Here is a 19,443-nt window from a genome sequence, read left to right as displayed (position 1 = left end):
ACTCAGTGGACATGCTTTCAGTCCTAAGGGAGGCAAGGAAACCTACCACCAGAAAATCATACCTGGCTAAATGGGAAAGATTTGCAAAATGGTGTCTGCAAAAAGGGAAGGGACCCCAGCTATGATGAGGTTCCCCTGTTTCTAAACTACTTGTGTCAATTGATAAAAAAAATACTTTTCTATTTCTTCTGTAAAAGCTCATCTCTTGGCCATATCAGCCTGTCTGCCCCTGGAACCCCCCTTGCTGGCCAGGCTCGATGTAAAGTTCTTCCTTAAAGGAGTCTTGCACATGAGACCACCTAGGAAACCTATCCCTCTGCCTTGGGACCTTAACTACATTTTAGAGAAATTATGGAAGACGGTCTTTCTGGTGGCTATCACTTCAGCCAAAAGGCTGTCAGAACTACAGGCTCTAATGGCCTGTCCCCCTACACAGTCTTCCACAAAGACAGGGTGTCCTTGTGAACCAATCCCTCCATTATGTTTAAAGTGATCAATGATCTCTCTCTTAACCAATACATTCATCTGCCCACCTCTTTTCCCTCTCCCACGAATGAAGGGGAGAGGATACTGCACTCCCTGGATGTGCACAAACAACTTAGATTCTACCTGGACAAGACCAAGGTCATCAGAAAGACTAGTCAGCTCTTTGTCTCCTTCCAACCCAGAGCCCTGGGCAAGGCAGTCTCCAAGCAAGCCATTGTATGCTGGATCAGGAAAGCCGTTTGCTTCTGCTACTCTCACCACAGAAAGGAACCCCCAGTGGGAATCAAGGCCCATTCCACTAGAGCTGTGGCCACCTCAAGGGCCTTCATGAAAGGCCTAGACAAAGCATCCATTTTGGAAACAGCCACCTGGGTCACTATCCACATCTCCAACAAGCATTACAAATTGGATCAAGTTTCCAGAGCTAGAACAGGATTCGCCAGAGCAATCCTGCAGGGTCTTGTAGAACCCTCTGCATCTACCACCACCCTCTCCTCCTCTTAAGCTGTGGTATGCTCCCACACCTAGAATACTGCAACATAGGAATAAATGGACATAGAATAGTTGTGTAAAATCTTACCATAACCATAGATGTCCTTCTCTTCCATGTTGCAGTATTCCTTCCCGCCCACCAGTCCCCCCTAGTCTTACACCTTCCTGTACCACCAACATTTCAGTAGGTCTCCAAGTTACACACCTGTAAACAACTGGCACACATCCTGCTGGGCCTTATTCTCTGCCTGTTGCCTTCAAATTCTGAGGATTGTGCGTGCAGATGTCACATTTAGGGCCCCTTGGTTTATGGCCCTACATGTAATGTCCCACACACACTACAGCAGCCAAGCTGAAGCTTTTGTATAGAAGTTGATGTACGAGTCGCCTGAGGGCATGAAATCCCACACCTAGAATACTGCAACATGGAAGAGAAGGACATCTATGGTTATGGTAAGATTTTACACAACTATTCTTTCTTCATTACCATAGTTGGCATAGGCCCCTCCCTTCCTTTGTACTCCTGGTAATTCTTAAATACCATTGTTGGCATTTTTCCCCCCTTTCTTTCTTTTCTTCTTTACCCCTTCTGGGTGTTTCTCTTTAACTTGCCTTGATTTCACTGTTGTTCTGTGTATGGGTGATACATGTGAATAGCTGTTCATTTTGCAGTTTACCTAACAATGAGAAGCAAAAAGGTACAACTAGATTTAAGCAATTTGAGAAATGTGGCAGAAAGATGCCCAACTCCAATGGACATCCTTCTTGTGTTTATTATTTGGGGGTGCCACACTTAGAAATTTAGCTTCCATGCAAGCTCTGTAAAGGTTTTAGTGCCTGGACCCTTGCAGAGTGTTGCAAGAAATTGATCCTAAATGGGGTTGTTAAAAATCCCCTTTTCAGATGCTTTGTCTGAAGTGGAAGTACCAAAGCCTCCTAAAAACGAAGCGAAAAAGAGGAGCCACTCAGTCCCAGCGTTTCCTCAATCTCAAGAACTGAAATCGTCCAAAGGCCATGTTTCCTCGGGACCGAAGTCTAAACAATCCAGACTGGTACCGACAACTGTCTCAGAACTGGAGTCTACAACCCCCTTCCATGGTGCCATCTGTTCTTATGGAAGTTACCATGGTACCAACCGCTTTGGTGGTACCCAAGACCCTCTTGGCACCAAAGATAGTTTCCCCTGTTGAATCCATAGCCAGGACTCAATATTCACCATCTACTGAACCCTTTGTTGGTCAGCAGCTCAGTCCTTTTATTGAACATCCAGAATCTCTCTTGGGGATGTCTATTCTTTCTACCAGATTGATGGATCAGCTCTTGGCGGCCAGAGGTATTCCAATCCTGTCTAGGACCTCCATCCCACCCGGAGCCAAGGCCTTTTCTCCTAGGACTCCACCTTATCTTCCTCTTTCAAACTCCCCACAGGATTGGAGCCCTCGAAGCTGATGCCTCTCCCGGTGCCAGCTGCTTCAGTACTGATGATGGATCTCACCTTGGTCCCAGAGCCGACTCTGTGGTCCTTGGCTCAGTCGGAGCTGACCCACCCTTGGGACCGTGACTTGGCTTCCGGCTCTGGGATCACTAGTTCAGCTCAGATTTTTCCACGGTGCTATCTATGATTCCAGGTGCTTTGACAGTTCCAAGCCCTCTTGGTGCTCCTAACTCTGGGGGTGGTCTTGTCAGACTGGGCTGTGACCCTAGTTTTGAGGTTGTCTTTCTCTGTTCCAGGCTCTCATCCCTCTTCAGGCAGACCTGCCTTTCAGATTATGGAGTGTGCTCACCTCAGCAGGCCAGCAGTTGGCACCATCTCCAGAGTACCATATTTGTGTATCCTCTGGCTCGCAGCTGTCACAGTCTACTACATTGGGTCAGCAGGCACGGGAGCAGCACGACACCCTACCACAGGGTACCCTCTCTTTGGAGTCCTACGCAGACCTCTCCCCTGATGAGCCACCCCATAAGAGATCATGCAAAAGGAAGCACATTGATTCTCTGGAAGAATCTCTGACCGAGGATACAGATTACGATGAAGGAGAAGGTTCCCCTCCGTCATCCCCTGAAGATGTCTCCTTTGGAGACATGGGAAATCTTGAAACAGAGGGGTGATTGGAACCCCACCAACCCTTCCTATGAGGAGTCTGTTTTCTTGCAGGCTTTTCGGGCCCAGCCTTCTACTTCCTGGGTGACCCCACCTGCTGATGAATTGGTCAAACTCTTCATGCAGCATGCTTGGAAGGCCCCTGACACTATAGAGTCAATTTTCCAGAGACCAGACAAAATTCTCACTGCACCAGAAGACCAACTCCACTGGTCCAAAGGTGTAGCAGTAGATGCTATGGTGGTGGTGGCTGCCACAAAGAAGAAACTCACAGAGGATGGTCCTGCTGTCCATCCTGCAAACTGAGAGAATCGGACAATGGGCAGTTTCGGGAAGTGGGTCTATGCTTCAACGACCTTTGCAATGCAGTCGTTGAATTTCTTGGCACATTTCACCTGTCTTCAAAGGGACATGATTACTGAGCTGTCACGGACCTTGGCAAAAGCAATGTCTGATGAGGTATGTGATAAGGTTCCATCCCAGCTTGCCACCTTAGAATCAATATCAAACTCATCCATGCGGCTTATTGCACACACAGCCGAAGGGACGGCCAGGGCAGCAGGTATCCTTTCTGTAGTGGGTGTGCATTTTTCTACTCCTCAACTACCTTATTCCAGGAATCAGAGGAGTGGAAACATGGTTCAGAAAGTCCCAAGGGCCTTTTTGGGACACATAGTGAGTTTTCCCTTTGGGGCAGAGGGGGGAGCTCTTCAGGAAGATGCCCTTCTCATGGCAGAGGGGCCCGTGTAATCAGGGTTCCAGAGATTTTTTCTCTGGACAACCCTACCAGCACTCCTGAGCAGCGGCCCAGTTGGCTACCTCTGGAGGCAGTCAGGGAAGATTCTCTCTGCATCACTTAGCTTGGCATTCAGTAACGTCAGATTCCTGGGTGCAGACGATAATTACCAGAGGTTACCATATCCCCTTTGACCTTTACCCAAGACCACAAAGGCGAATCCCAGATGTTCCACCCAGTCAGAGGAATACAGCAGCATGAGAAATTCAAAAGCTGCTTCAAAAAAGAGTCAGCCAAAAAGTCCCACCAGACCAAATCGGATCTAGCTTTTACTCAAGACTGTTTTTAGTGCCAAGAAAGATGGGACTGGAGGCCAATTCTAGACCTCAATATTACAGTACCGTCTATCCTTCTGTTTCTGGAAAAGATGATTGGATGTGCTCTATAGATCTTCAGGATGCCTATTACCACATAAAAATGGACAAACGCTCTAGAAGATACCTCCATTTCCAGCTGGGAGCCAGTCACTACCAATTTCGAGCACTGCCCTTTTGTCTAATCACAGCCCCCAGGGTGTTCACTGAATGCATGGCAGTGGTAGCAGCTCACTTAAGGCTACAAGGATTCTGTATCTAGACAACTGGCTCACCACCCCCACCAGGCATCTACTGCTTCATGTCTTGGACTCTGTTCTACACCTTACAGAGTACTTGGGCATTTCAGTAAACAGAGGAAAGTCAAAGCTGTTACCCATGCAAGATATAGAATTCATCGGAGTGACATTCAACAGAAAATCCTGTGTGGCTGCTCCACCTCTTCACAGGCTGCAAAGATTGAGGTCACAGCTTCAAGTGATGCACTCTCAAGACAAAGTCCCAGCTCGCTTAGGCTTACAACTCCTAGGGTCCATGGCAGCGACAATCACTTTAGTTCCCCCTGCCAAAGTACCACATGAGGCTGCTTCAATGGCTGCTGGCATCACAGTGATCGCTGTTAACACAGCCAGTGTCCTACCCAATCCGCATAATCAACCAATGCAAGCAGGATCTAAATTGGCGGATGAAAACAGAAGAGGAATTATGGAGTCGCCCCTTTTCCCCCTCTAAGCCCAAGCCTGTAGTAACCATGCCTGCATCCCTGATGGGGTGGGGAGGACATTTTCAGGGATAGACAGTACAAGGCACTTGGTCCCCCTTAGAGGCCAATTTGCATATCAGCGTCCCAGAACTGAGGGCGGTGCTCTTAGCGTTGCAAGAATTTCAATCTGCCCTCACTTCGGGGACAATTGCTATCCAGTCAGACAACATGTCAATGGGCTGGTACATCAACAAGCAAGGAGGAACCAGATACTACCCTTTATGTCAGGAAGCCCTAAGAGTCTGGCAATGGGAAATTGCATCCAACCGCTTTCTGATAGCAACACACATTCTGGCTTACTCCAACATGATTGTGGACAAACTGAACAGATGCATCCTCCTGCCTCACAAGTGGACTCTCAATCCCAACGTATTGACAATCTTTCTTCGATGGGGTCAGCCTTGCTGCAACCTGTTTGCATTTCCCATAAACCACAAATGCAGCAGCTACTTTGCCCTGCCCCCCCCTTGGGGGGAGTCCCCAAGAGATGCTCTTCTACACGATTGGCCCCCGGGACTACTCTATGCTTTTCCTCCTTTCCCTCTGTTTCCCCAGTGTTTGAAGAACCCCCAGTGGTTGAGAAGCAAAGTGGTATTCATCGCCCCTTATTGGCCCTGCCTGTCTGGTTCCTCTTTCTCTGGCCTTACCTAGTTCACTGTCTGTGGACTCTGGACACAACTCCAGACAATACAGTTGTGTACACTTACTGTAAATGTAGATGTTCAAGTGTATTCACTGTTGCAGTCATCATATTTGGGTTATCCCTGCCAGGGTAGCCCTCGGCCGTCTCAAATACCAGTGGCTTAGTATTTCTGCATCTGTTGCTGTCGCTTCAGGACTGATATTAAGTCGTCAGTAGTATAAAGTAATGGCAGCTGATGCCATTACATCAGTTTTTCATGCCCTAATCTGTCAGGAGCCCCTAAGTGGGAGCCAGGTTCTGGTGGAAGAACCCCACCAGTAAAAAGCAAATTCCAATATGTCCCTTGTAAGGAAAGAGAAGAAAGAAGAAGTGGATGAAGGGAGGGAAACCAGGACTGCAACAGTGAATACCCTCGAACATCTGCATTTATGGTAAGTCTGCACAACTGTACTATGTTCTTCATGTTTCATTTTTGCAGTCATCACATTTGGGTTGATTCCCAAAGCTGAGAAAAAGGATGGAGGCAGTCAGGGAAACTAGGGGCTGGCTAGGATGCCCTGCAAGACTGCAGAGGCAAACCCTGCCCTGGATTTGGGGAAGATAGGCAGGTGGTAATGTTTGGTGAAGGTGTGAACAGATGTCCAGGTGGCAGCCTCCAGGATGTCCCTGGTGGGGACTCCTCAGGGGAAAGCTGCAGTAAGTTCTGACCCCCTTAGGGAGAGGCTTTCTGTGTTGTTTGTAGCAGAAATGGATGCAGTGTGCTATCAATTTGGAGATAGTTTGTTTGGAGATGGCTTTTCCCTCTGCCCCTGCAGCAAAGCTAACTAGCAATTGATCAGACTTTCTGAAGGCTTTAGTCCTGTCTAGATAGAATCTGAGCTGTCTGTGCACATACAGAGAGTGCAGGATCCTTTCCCCCTTGTTCTGTGGGTTAGGGAAAGAGGTGGGAAAATGAATGGATTGGTTTAGAGCCACACTGGACACCATCTTGGGCATGAAGGATGGGTTAGTCCTGACGGATACCCTGTCAGCATGGAAGATGACAAGGGGTTCCGCAGCCATGAGTGCTTGGAGCTCAGAGACCCTTCTGGCTGAAGTGATGGCCAGAAGGAAAGCTGTCTTCCAGGAGAGAAATTTTAACTCTGCTGAAGAGGCAGGTTCGAAGGGCGGGGGGGGGTGAGCTTTTCCAACACAAAGTTAAAGTCCCAAGCTGGGGTTGGTACTCTTCTGGGTGGCCTCAAGTTGCTAATCCCTCATAGGAACTGTTTGATCAGAGGGTGTGAGAAAAGGGGCTGCTCAGTGGGAAAATGAGCAGAGACATGAATTTTAATAGAGGAAAAGGAAAGTCCACTGTGTAGCAGGTCGGTTAAGTAATCCAAGATGGGAGGGAGGGAGGGCTATGCTGTACTGGCTCCCTTAGCCTGAATCCAGGTGCAGAACCTTTTCCATTTGTCAGCATAAGACTTCGTAGTGCTAGGGCATCTGGCCTCACGTATAACATCTAGAACCTGTTTGCTGAGGTTGGCAGATTGATCGGGTTTAGGGAATACGCCAAGCTGCCAAATTGAGTGTCTGCAATTGGGGATGCAGGAACTCCACTTCCATCTGGGTCAGGAGGTTTGGAATCTGAGGGAGATGCCAAGGTAGCAGAGGGGACAGGCTGCGCAGCAAGGGGTACCATTGCTGGTGAGGCCAGTCTGGAGCTATAAGAATTGTCCTTGTTTTTTCCTCTTTTATTCTGAGCAGCACCCTGGGGATGAGAGGTAGTGGAGGAAAGGCAGGGCATCCACTTTCCAAGCCATGCAGTGATGCTCCCTGGTGCAGATCTTGCTGAGATGATGGTTGGTGTGGGAGGCAGAGAGGTCGACCTTCGGGGTGCCCCATTTCTGAGTTATTAGGGAAAAAGGTTCTTCTGTTGAGCTGCCACTCATGTGGGTCCAGAAGATTTCTGCTTAAGTGGACCGCCAGAGAGTTGAGTGAACCTGGTAGGAATTGTGCTAACAGGTGGAGTTGCATGGCAGAGGCTGTGTGCCAAAGAGTCATGGCCAGCCTGCATAGAGGATAGGACTGAGTCCCTCCCTGCTTGTTGATGTACCACATCACAGTTGTGTTGTATGTTTTGATCAGGAGAGCCCATGGGGAGAGAAGAGGTTTGAAAGCTATCAAGATGTGCTGGACAGCTATCATCTCTTTTTGGTTGATATGCAGATGGATTTGCTGTGGGCTCCATTGGCCCTGTATGCACCTGCCATCCAGGTGTGCACCCCCAGGCATAATCTAATGCATCTATGGTGAGGGTCTGGGTGGCGTGGGATGATGAGAAAGGTAGTCCTTTGTTGAGGGACTAAGCTGTTGCCCACCAAAGAAAATCTTTTCTGAGGCAAGGTATTACTGGTATAAGAGTCTCCAGGTCTTGAGAGTGTTGACACCAAAGGCTTTTTAGGTACCATTGAAGTTTCCTCATATGCAGTCTGGCATACGGAAGGAGTAGACTGCAAGATTCCATGAACCCCAGAGCTTGCAGGATTCTCCTTGAAGATAGTTGGGGTCTGGTGGCTAGTTGAGAGAAGTAGGCTGTCTGGAAGGATTGCTTTTCTGGTGTAAGGAATGCCATCTGGGATGCTGTGTCCAGACTTGCTCCCAGGAATATAATCCTATGGGTCGGTACCTGTTTGGATTTCTTTTCATTGATTGTGTACCCTAGGGAGGTTAGTTGGGACTTTATAAAGGCCAGGTGCTTGAGCATTTTTCCTGGCTGCCTGCCTGAATTAGGCAGTCGTCTAAGTATGGTAAATCTGGATGTTTCTTTGTCTGCAAAAGGCAATGACTGGAACCATTTTGTGAAAACTCTGGGAGCAGTAGATAAGCCCACAGGGAAGCGCACAGAACTGAAAGTGCTGGGATCCTGTCCTGAAACGGAGATATTTCTTGCATGATTCCCTGATAGGAATGTGGAGGTAGGTCTCCATTAGGTCTAGGGTGGTTAGCCAAGCATCCTTGGAGAGCATGGGTAGCAGCTGTTGGAGGGGTAAGCATTTTGAATTTTGGGATCACCAGGAAGGTGTTTAGAATGGATAGATCGAGAATGGGGCACCAGGTGCCCTCTTTCCTGGGTACCAGAAAAAGTCTGGAGTACACACCTTGGCCTTTCTGCTCTGCAGGAATGTGCTCTACTGCCCTCATGGAGAGCAGGGAAAGGACTTGCTTTTCTGCCTCTGCCCATTGGTTTTGAGGTAGATCTGGGAACCATTTTGGAGTTGGAAGGGTGTGGAAAGAAAATTTGTATCTCTGGGATACTATGTTGAGAACCCAGCGATCGTTGGTAATGGTAGCCCAGGTGTTTGCATGAAAGGAGAGTAAATGTGAGTTTTAACTTAAGGGGTGGCTTAGAACTCCCTGGTTTTGAAGTGGAGGTAGTCCACTGCTTAGATCTCTGCATTCCCTGTGGCTGCTGTCTGTGGTGTCTGGTTCCCTGGGGTCTGGGCTGAACTGACCTGGTGGGAGCAGGAAAGGACCAGTGCTTGAAGGGACAATGCTGGCTGGACCTGTAAGAAACCCTTAACTGTCTGCATAGATTTAGCTTTTTCTTCCATCCTTTTTAAGACCTCTTCTGCCTTAGTGCCGAATAAGTTGCCTTTGTGCAAGGGGGCATCCAATAATTTAGATTTAACATGGTCTGGTAAGGGCTGTTCCTTAAGCCATTTGTGTCTTCTAAGGACAGAACCAGTGACTGCTGCCTTGCAAGAAGCATCTAAGGTGTCAAAACCACAGTGCAAGGTGTGTTTAGTTACTTGACTTGCAGAATGCATCAACTCTTGTTACTCTTTAGATTCTGCATAAGCAGGAAAGGAAGACATTTTTTGTTTGAGGAGTTCTAGGGTATTTAGCTAAAATTTTGGCATATGGAACTGACAATTTAGTGCTCTGATAGCAAGAGTAGATGAGGCGTATACTTTTTTACCTCATCTGTCTAGTGCTTGGGAATCCCTATCTGAGGGGGTGGGATTCTTAGCAGAAGTTGCTGTAATTCCTTTAGTCCCTTGAGAAATTACCTCAGGATCAGAAGGATTTTTAAAAAGAAATTTGTGTGAGTCAGGGACTCTGTAATACCTGTCTGATTTTCTGGGTGTAGGAGGGACGGTGTCAGGAGTCAAGCTGGATTCCAGGAAAACATCCTCCACAACATCCAGGACTGGGGGGGGTGGCCAGGGGTCTATGCTGTGGAAGATCGAAGAATTCCCTGAGTCTCTTTTTAGACTGAGGGTAGTATTGAATTTCCCATTGGAAATACTCCCTTAAGGTGTGAAGGGTTTCCCCAAAGGAAAAATCCTCTGGGGGATTGTCTAAAGGAATTGAATCCTTTGCATCAGAATCCTTATAAGCTGACAGGAGTTGCATGTCTTCATAGTCAGATGATTCAGTCATCAGACTCCTGTTCAGACAAAACTACAAAGGACAGATCTCTTCTTTTGGAAGGGGTAGCTTGGCTTCCCCTGATCAGCATGATAAAGTCTTCCACCATTTTAAGCATTTGAGCATCAGGAGGGTGGCCAAATGGTTAAGGTGTTTGCCTTACAAACACAAGATGCAGGGTTTGAGTCTCACAAGAGATAATTGGCTAGGCTTAAAATGGCTCGCAAGGGCAGTTAGCTTAGTACTAACCTATGAGATTGAGGCAAGGAAGCAGGTCCTTGAGATTGGGTCGTCGGTTTCTTGGGTGTGGTTCGTAACCTGGGCCTAAGAAACTAGGTGGTTTTCGAAAGAACGGTGGTCACGAAATAAGTTGTCGGTTTGTGTCGAGAATCGATAGTGCGAAGGACTTCCTCGGAAGCCGGTGCCTGCTCAGTGGCTCTGGACCTATCCAAGGTAGAGACCGCAGGATCCTTAGTCGAATAAGAGTTTTGCAGCATAATGGACTCCGAAAGGGTCTCGGTAGCGGCCTGCGAATCCACAGAAGCGGGCATCAGGGGCTGCAAAAGCCCCTCACTGAGGACCAGAGAATTGACAACTAGCTTAACGGGAGCATCATCGGTAGGTTTGGACCTGTGCCATCTGTCTCTGTCTTTATCTTTACATTTTTTCGGAAGATCTGCTGTCGAATGGCTTACCGAAGCCATATCAGAATTCGAGGATTGTAAGCGAAAAAATCTAGCTACAATAAGGGCCCGACAACGTATAGTTCTGGCGTTGAACAAAGGCACAGAAGCGACAACGGGGGACATTGTGGTCTGGGGCTAAGCAAGTGACGCAGTAAGAATGAAAGTCTCGGTGAGGTATTTGCTCTCCACAGGCGAGACAATTGTTAACTTTTTCTGACATTGGTTAGTGCAAGAAAAAATGATCCCCAACAGGGTACTTAGCTTTAGAAGACTTCAGCTTCAATTCAGAAGATGAAACTCAGGTAGCGACTGACCAGCACAAGTGCAAACTTCTTCTGCTTCAGGCTTCATGGCAAGAAAGACTGATGTAATGGTGTCAGCTGCCTTACTTTATACTACTGACGACCTGACGTCAGTCCTGAAGCGACAGCAACCAACGTAGAAATACTAAGCCTCTGGTATTCGGGCCAGCCGAGGGCTACCCTGGCTGGGATAACCCAAATGTGATTACTGCAACAGTGAAACACGAAGAACATCTGTTGTTTCATTTGCAGGGACTGGTTCAACCCAAGAATCTCAAGCTGACTGCTTGGTACCTTCACTTCCAGTGATTGCCAGGCAGAATAATCTTTCTTCCCCAGTACAAAAGATACTTCTGGCTTCTCATAAACCATCCACCAGGAAACTTTATCTCAGTAAATGGAACAGATTTGCACTTTGGTCTCAAGGAGAAGAAATTGACTCTTTTTCAGCCTCAATTAATAAGGTGTTATATCAACTTTCTTCCAATCAGGAGCCTCAGTTTCTACCTTTAGAGTTCATTTAGCTGCTATCTCAAATTTCCATAATGGCTTTGATGACCTTTCCTTAATCTCTCATCGCCTTTGCAAAACCTTCCTAAAGGGTGTTATGCATTTGAAACCACCTTTCAAAGAACCCACTGAACCTTGGAATTTAACGTTAGTCTTTCAAAGTTTGATCCGCCAACCCCTTGAGCCAGCAGCCACTTGTGATATCAAATTTTTATCTTAGAAGACCCTATTCCTGGTAGCCATCATGTCAACCAGGAGAACATCAGAATTACAGGCTGTGTGTGTGAAACGTCCATATATCATTTTTCACAAAGAGAGAGTATCACTAATCCCGGTTTTCTACCCAAAGTTGTGTCTGATTCAAATATTAATCAATTCATAGACCTACCAGTTTTCTTCTCAAACAAGGGAGAATATTGTTTACATTTGTTGGATGTACACAGATAATTATGTTTTCACCTGGACAGAATGAAATTGTTTAGGAAATCAGACCAGTTGTTTCTTTTTCAGGTACTCGAGTGGGCAAACCAATTTCCAAAGTTACCTTATCAAAATGGTTCAGAGATTGCATCACGTTTGTTTATGACAAAAATAAGCTAAACCTGTCAACCAAAGTCAAGGCTCATTCTACCAGATCAGTTTCCACTTCAGTGACCTTTCATTCTAGAGCCTCCATGGATGACATTTGGACAGCGGTCACTTGGGCTACCCCTCATACCTTTATCACTAATTTCAAATTGGTTGTGGTCTCCAGGGGAAGAGCATCCATTGGCTCTATGGTGCTCAGGAGTATCCTTCCATAGGGCCTCCCCAGACATAAAGTAGCTAGGGACTCTTTCAACAGTCAAAAAGAAATGAAGATTGACATCAGATAAGGAAGTTATGTTCTTACCATAATGTTACATTTGTGTTGATCTCCATTCATTCTTGACATTCCACCTCCCAACCCCCTCCAAAGACTCCTGGAGGTTCAGTACTAGTCCTGGTTTTGTAGTAGGGTAGTTGCTCAGACAAAGCTTCCACTTTTTTATTTCTATGGGCAAAACTCGATCTGAAGGGAAGACAGGCACTATGGGTAGCCTTAGCTCAAGAATTTCTGGCTGGCACAAGCTTGATACAACAACCGAGTAAGTTCCGAGGACGGAGCCAAAACCCAACAGTCAAGAATGAATAAAGATCGACAACACAGATGGAATATTATGGTAAGAACATAACTTCTTTTTAAAGCCTTTCCAGGTGTTTTGACAAGTTAGGAGCTGATAGATCGATTAGAATAACACATACCTTGTGGTATTCTAGCTGGACAAATTAATCATAGTTTTGTGTGTGTGTGTGTGTGTGTGATATCCATATATTTCTGCTTGTATATCATGTAGTTCCTGTGCCACTGATGAGATTGAGATTGTTAGCAGTACTTCCACAGGAAAGTAGGAGAGATGTTTCTGCTACATATCACAGTTTCTATAGACAGGTTTGACACTCTTCTTAGCTGTGTATGAATTGTGATAGCAGGTTTTCTTTGCTGTTTTGCCCAGATGAGTATACAGATTTTTTGTGTACAGTTTACTTCTGTAGTAGTAGTGTGCAGTTCTCAGAACTGCATGTTGGCCTTTTCCCTGTGTTTACAGTGTATTGGCCCTACACAGTGCAGACTGTCTCTGAATGCATTCCATAGCTAATAATCTGCATGTTTTATTGCTAGAAACAAAGCTGTTCTGAACCTGGTGGATGTTTTCTGCATGCAGGACATTCTTACTCCTGTTTGCTTTAAAAGCATGTTGGCTATTAAAAAATAAATAAGGTACAGTTTTCTGTATAGTTCATTCCTTCATCAAGCATTACAGTTTGGCTTTGTATGAACAAGATGGGCTGTATTTCATGAAGCAGTTTGCAGAGTACATTCTCTCTTCTTAAGACAGAAGTGGCAAACTTCACGACACCCATGCTGACGGACAATAGAGGTATGACTGCTGAATCCTACACAAATACACTTTATAAGCACTTACACGAGTGCATGGATCGTGCAATCCCTAACAGAACCAAGATGCTATCCTCCAAACAAAGGAAAACAATCTGGTGGTCCCCTGCCATAAACAAACTCTACAACAGAAGAAAGAAACTGTTGCAAAAAAGAGTAAAATCCCATGATTAGAGAAACTCCCTGGTCAGCCTCAGTAAGAAGCTGAGACCCCTCATAAAATCCCCCAAAGCTAGTTATGAAAACAAAATCGCCACTGACTCTAAAGACAACCACAAAGCATTCTATAGCTATGTCAAGAATCTCAATGGCAACACTCAGATCTGCTCTGAGTTACAGCACAATGGCACTAAATATACAGAACCAACTGATATTGCCAACATCCTGGCAGATAGGTTCAGTGCTAACTTTACCCCTCTGTCATCCCCTAAAGGGCCCATCTCTGTACCAGAAGAATGCAAAGTTCTTGTAATCACGGCTGCACAGGTAAAAAACACACTATCCAAAGCCAAGAACACAGCATCCATGGGACCTGACGACATCCCAGGCTGTGTTCTACATGAACTACAGAACGAACTGGCACCCCACCTAAGTATCATGTTCAATCATAGCCTCACCTCAGGCTATGTGCCTACTGAATGGCACACAACAACAGTTATCCCACTCCACAAAGGGGGAGCCACCACAGACCCCGAAAACTACCGCCCCATTAGCCTAACGAGCCTGGTCTGCAAAGCTATGGAATGTATCATCATGGAACTTATAAACAATGACATTGGTAATCTCCAAACTCAGGACCCCACCCAGTAAAAGGCAGATCATGTCTCCTAAACCTGATAGACTTCTTTGAAGCAGTCACCAAAGCCGTAGATGAGGGTAAGGTGGTTCACACAGCCTATCTAGATCTCGCCAAGGCTTTAGACACCACCCCCCACTCTGGAATTATAGATAAACTCACTAAACTAGGTATAAATCCCTATGTCACAAGATGGGTTGCCAACTGGCTCACTGACCGAACCCACACTGTGAAAGTAGCAGACTCAAAATCCAACGTAAGACCAGTGACAAGTGGAGTACCACAGGGTTCAGTCCTGGGTCCTCTCCTGTTTGGTATCTACTTCTCTGAAGTACAGGCCAACACAGAAGGTCTTTGGCTAGCGAAGTTCATGAGATGACTGCAAACTAGGAGCCATAATCAAAACTCCAAAAGATGTGGACATCCTACAAAAGGGCCTCGCTGAGACAGATGCCTGGTGTCAAAGCCATGGCCTCAAGCTCAATGCCAAAAAGTGCATTGTCATCCCTTTTGGTAAAAACTCAGTACCCATGAACTACCACATAGGTGATAGTCTACTTAACTGAAAGTGTGATAAGAGACCTTGGGACACAGGTGGACAGTAGTCTCTCCTTTGATAATCACATACAGTAGTCAGGAAATCCCTCTATGTGGCACACCTCATCACAAAAGGTTTCTCATCCAGGAAAAAAGAGGTTATTGTTCCCCTCTACTCATCACTCATTAGACCCATTATAGAGTACAATGCCCCTTTTGGTATGTACCTCACAAGACATCTACAACAACTGGAAAGGCCACAGAAATACCTCACAAAGAGGATTACCGGCCTCAAAGAGATGCCCTATGCAGACCGTCTCAAAAAACTGCAGCTTTACTCCATTGCATATCGCCTACTCAGGAGCGATCTCCGCCTAACACACAAAGCTATGTCAAACCCAGAGCTTTTAGACATGCTCCACTTAAAGAAATCCCAATCCCTACGAGCTACACGCTCTAGGGACCTAAACCTCGTCACCACAATAAACAGAACATGCTGGAGGGATAGATTCCTGTCCCAGAGACTTCCCATACTCTGGAACAAACTTACCTATCTATATCAAACAAAGCTCCTCATTAGCACTCTTCAAGAAAAATCTTGATTGGATGGGAGATAGGAAATTCACCCCAGGGATCACTTCTGTGGCTCTGCTCGACAGTGGCACAGGAAAATAATTTTCTTGGGGGGCGAAAGCCAGGGTACATTTGGCTAGGCTTATATAGGCCCTAGGGCCAATAGCCTAGTACCTACCTATGAACCTATGAACTTGCTCACTGTTTGTTTTATGCTTGCAACAATTTTAATCATTTATGATATGCTGCTATTGTCATTTTTTTGTACCGCACTTCTGTAACATCTCAGGTATATGCCATGCCACTGACAACTCAGTAAGTCACCAGAATGGGCAGTCGCAAGTCCTGATCTTGTAGCTTTTTGCAATCGACATATTGGGACTCAACAAACTATGTTTGATGATCTGGAGTCAATGTAACTGCTTGATTATTCTGACCACACTCACAATGTTATATACTACCTAGGTGAAACTAATGTTAAAGGAGATTATTGGCACAACAGACAAATGACCTGGGCTTCCTGTAGTGATTAGGTCTTTTTCTCCTCTCATTTCCCCTCTTTATCTGTACTGGTATGCATTTGTTGTTGTCCAGAATAAATGTATGCAAGTATACTCTATATTCATCTCATTGTGGGGTTCTACCAAGCTCACTTTTAGAAAATTGAGGAACAGAGGATTACATGTCAAAACAAAATAAATGCATAATTTGCACTGATTGGCCTTAAACTGTTCATAAAATATTTGCTTGTTAACTATGCTTACAGTAGGTATATTGTCTTTCCTTTATGGGATGTAGGAGGAGATTCTCTTATGTATGCAATTTCATTGTCTGTTATTGCCCAGCTGTATTGCAGAAAACCTGTCAATAGTTTTCACATCTTTTACAAAATGTCAGTGGTCATCATTTGTATTAAAACACTGGCACCATTTGTTGAAAAAGCAAATAATTATCAGAGTTGATGCTGAACAAGAAAGCAACTCAAATGTTATTGGTGTGTATTATGATGATGTATTATATTTTTCTCCTAGATATGGCCCCCACAGGAAGTCGGGTTTTTACGAAACAGTCCCAATTATCGTGTCCTTCGTGATGAATGACGATCCAGCTTATGTTGGCATAGTTACCTATCTGTACTGTTTTTTAGTCATATAGTACATTTAGTGGTTTTTATGAAACAGTTTTTAACAAAGATCTGTTTTGCAGTTACCCTACTAACATTCAGCAGTACTAGGTTTGTTTTCCCTCCTAATGTAAAAAATTTCATGTACAGCTAAGATTATTTCATCCACTGATGCAGTTCTCTGGTATCTATTTAAATGATTAAACATGAAAGCCAGAATGAAAAGTAAAATGTTTATTTGTGCCTGCATATATGGGCATGAATTACACCAACAAATTTTACTATAAACTTGATTTATGGTACTGGGGAAAAAGGCTTGCTTCTCTATAGGAGCATCATTTGGTACGTGGTTGGGATATATTTGAGAAAATGTGTATTATCTACATATTAGTCTGTTAAGAGATCCCTTGAAGTTCCTGACAGTAATCCGTTTTATGTATTATATTTATTAATTTGGAAGAACAACTGGTATTAATTTTCTCTTGGTTGTAATACCAATATGAATTGTATTTTATATTTTTCTGGTTATTTAATAATGCACAGGGTGCTTTGGCAGTACTGCTGCTATTAAGTCATATGTTTCTTTAACTATTTACAGATATTAATGCAATACTGTATTATTAAAATATTGCCTTTATAAAATTCATCTGTGTAAGCCATCTTTTTATGTCTGTGACCTTATTGACTATACATTGTAGTAGTCATCTGTCCGTTCCTACTCTTTTGGAATTTCACTTTCAAAGTACAGCCACTAAACAGAAGAAGCTTTAAGTGTCATCATCTCCATCCTGGTCCCACCATGAATTGTAGGGGAATGCAAATGTTTTAAGATTCAGGTTTTCTGAATTCTCTTAATTCATGTCATATTCAGCATCTTTTTTCAGAAAACTCTGTGCGATGCTACTGGCTCCACAGTTTTCCTGTTACTGTTAAATGTTAAAATATCATGGAATTTTAACAAATTTAAGATAAATGATGCAAGGTCACTATTAAGGAGTGAGAGGATCCCCTCAGCCACCATTCCAGTGGTAGTTCTGCATACAGAATGATTTAGTGGTAGAAGGGTAGTTAGTATACTATGTTGATTCCTTCTTCATAGTATCCATGTTAGCCTTTAGTGTTTAAGATAAAAAAATGCAGCACAGTGAGGTTTTTTTTCCAGCAATTGTTACTTTTTGAAATTAAAATTAATTTTAGTTCCACATATATATATATATATATATATATATATATATATATAATCTTCCCTTGCTATTGGGGTGAGCCTTGTAAATAAAGGTAGGTTTACTAGTAAAATGTATTCTAGGCAAACCTAATTTATTGAAAAACAAGGAATCTTCCACTGACGTTAAGGAAGGTAAGTTTCAACAAGGGATGATTATTACATCTGATAACCTTTCCAGTAAGATGAAGCAAATAATTAATCAGACTTGGGCTATACTAAAAACTGATTAACTTTACACGGACCTTGTAGTAAACCTACCTATCTGAAGTAGGAGAATTCATTTGTCAGCAACCTGTGGGTATGGATCCGATATCGGATCCGAACCGGCATGGTTTATCCAGCTATGGATCCGAGCTCCTAGCTCCTCCCCTCACCCATAATGCCCTGCTCTCCCTACATGACCTCAGATCTAGTTTGCCGCGCATGGTAAAGGCTGGGTCGTCAGAGCTCCAAAAGCTAAGTCTTAGTATTCTTATTAAAAGGGTTTTAAAACTTTTAAGTTGTGTGAAAGTTATAGGCTTCCCTTCTGTTTATATCTTTTTTGGGTTAATTTAATATAGTTTTTACCCTCCCCTCGCTGGTTCGTAGTTGGTGTGTGTGTGTGTGTGTGTGTGTGTGGTTTTTTTGGGGGGCCTTTGTGTGAGTGTTTTAGTTTATTTTATTGTTACTATTTTTTTTAAGGAAAAAAAAAAAAAATTAGTGATGTCTGAGGCCCCAAAGGCTGTTTTTTCAAAGAGCTCCGAGTGCGGCCATAAGCTTTCCCCTGCTGATGGCCACACTCAGTGCGTTCGATGCCTTGGGGTTGAACACCTCACTTCAGGGTGTTCAATCTGTGCAGGGTTCAACCCCAGGGCATTGAAGGAGTGGAGGTTGAAGCTAATCTTGGCGGGACTCTTGCCCCCAGACTCGGCTTCGCCCCCGCCCCCTTGGTGGTCACTGCTTCGGCAGTCCCTGCCTTGCCTGCTCCCCTTCCTCCACCCAGGATTCAAACTCCCGCCAAAGGGTCGGAGGAGAGGGAAGCCAGGAAAAAGGACCGGAGAGAAGCACCACAAGCGGCGGGCCGAGACCTCCATTTCGGCCCCGCCGGCTAAGTGGGCTTCTCCTCCGGCCTCTCTGGCTGCTGGCTCTCCCCCTCCTCGGCTCCGGTCCCCGTGCTTTTCACCGGAGTCTGAGGATGAGGAGACCCGACCTCCTTCGAGGCTATCGAGGCAGCACTCAAGGCCTACCTCGGTAGCCTCGTCAAGGTCTACTTACAGCCTCTCCAATGCTGATCTGGACCGGATGATGTGAAGGTTCATCCAGGCCCAGATGCAGATGGGAGTGCTTCTGCCTTCCCCCCCCCTCTGGGGGGGGAGCTCGACCCCCTTTTTTAAGCCCATTGCTCCTTCTCCGACCCGCTACCCGGGTTCGGAGCGCCCGGAGCCGGGCAGCCTCGGAGCCGCGGGTGAGTCGGCACCGACAGTACTGGGTACTTCAGATCTGACCCTGCCCTCAAGTCTGTCGGATCCGACCTCTCGGAGCCTTGGCCCGAGCTTCGGATCCGAGGGACTCGGTGTGCCTTCTGTGCCGTCCTTGTCGGAGCACACTGGTCCCTCGGATCCGAGGGGCTCTGTGCCGGCTCCGATCCGCTCATCGGATCCGAGGGGGAGCCGACTTTCAGATCCTATTGTCGAGGCTGGCTCCCCCTCGGCTTTTGATGTAGTGG

General features: G+C 45.5%; 1 protein-coding gene across 4 annotated transcripts in view; it reads left to right on the top strand.

The window, feature by feature from the left end:
• Positions 1 to 17,157, top strand: part of IMMP1L (inner mitochondrial membrane peptidase subunit 1) — an 836,932-nt gene extending 819,775 nt beyond the window's left edge. For all 4 annotated transcript variants that reach the window (XM_044058964.1, XM_044058965.1, XM_044058963.1 and 1 more), the window contains one exon: positions 16,422 to 17,157. In XM_044058964.1, the coding sequence (XP_043914899.1) occupies positions 16,422 to 16,490 (69 nt within the window). In that variant the 3' untranslated portion in view covers positions 16,491 to 17,157. The remainder of the gene's footprint in view (positions 1 to 16,421) is intronic.
• The last annotated feature ends 2,286 nt before the right edge of the window (positions 17,158 to 19,443 follow it).

Source organism: Protopterus annectens, chromosome 17.part0 (assembly GCF_019279795.1).
Source record: "Protopterus annectens isolate FY-2018-M chromosome 17.part0, PAN1.0, whole genome shotgun sequence".
In the NCBI taxonomy this organism is placed as follows: domain Eukaryota; kingdom Metazoa; phylum Chordata; order Ceratodontiformes; family Protopteridae; genus Protopterus; species Protopterus annectens.
The sequence above is the reverse complement of the archived record's forward strand: the minus strand, read 5'-3'. Positions and strand labels throughout refer to the sequence as shown.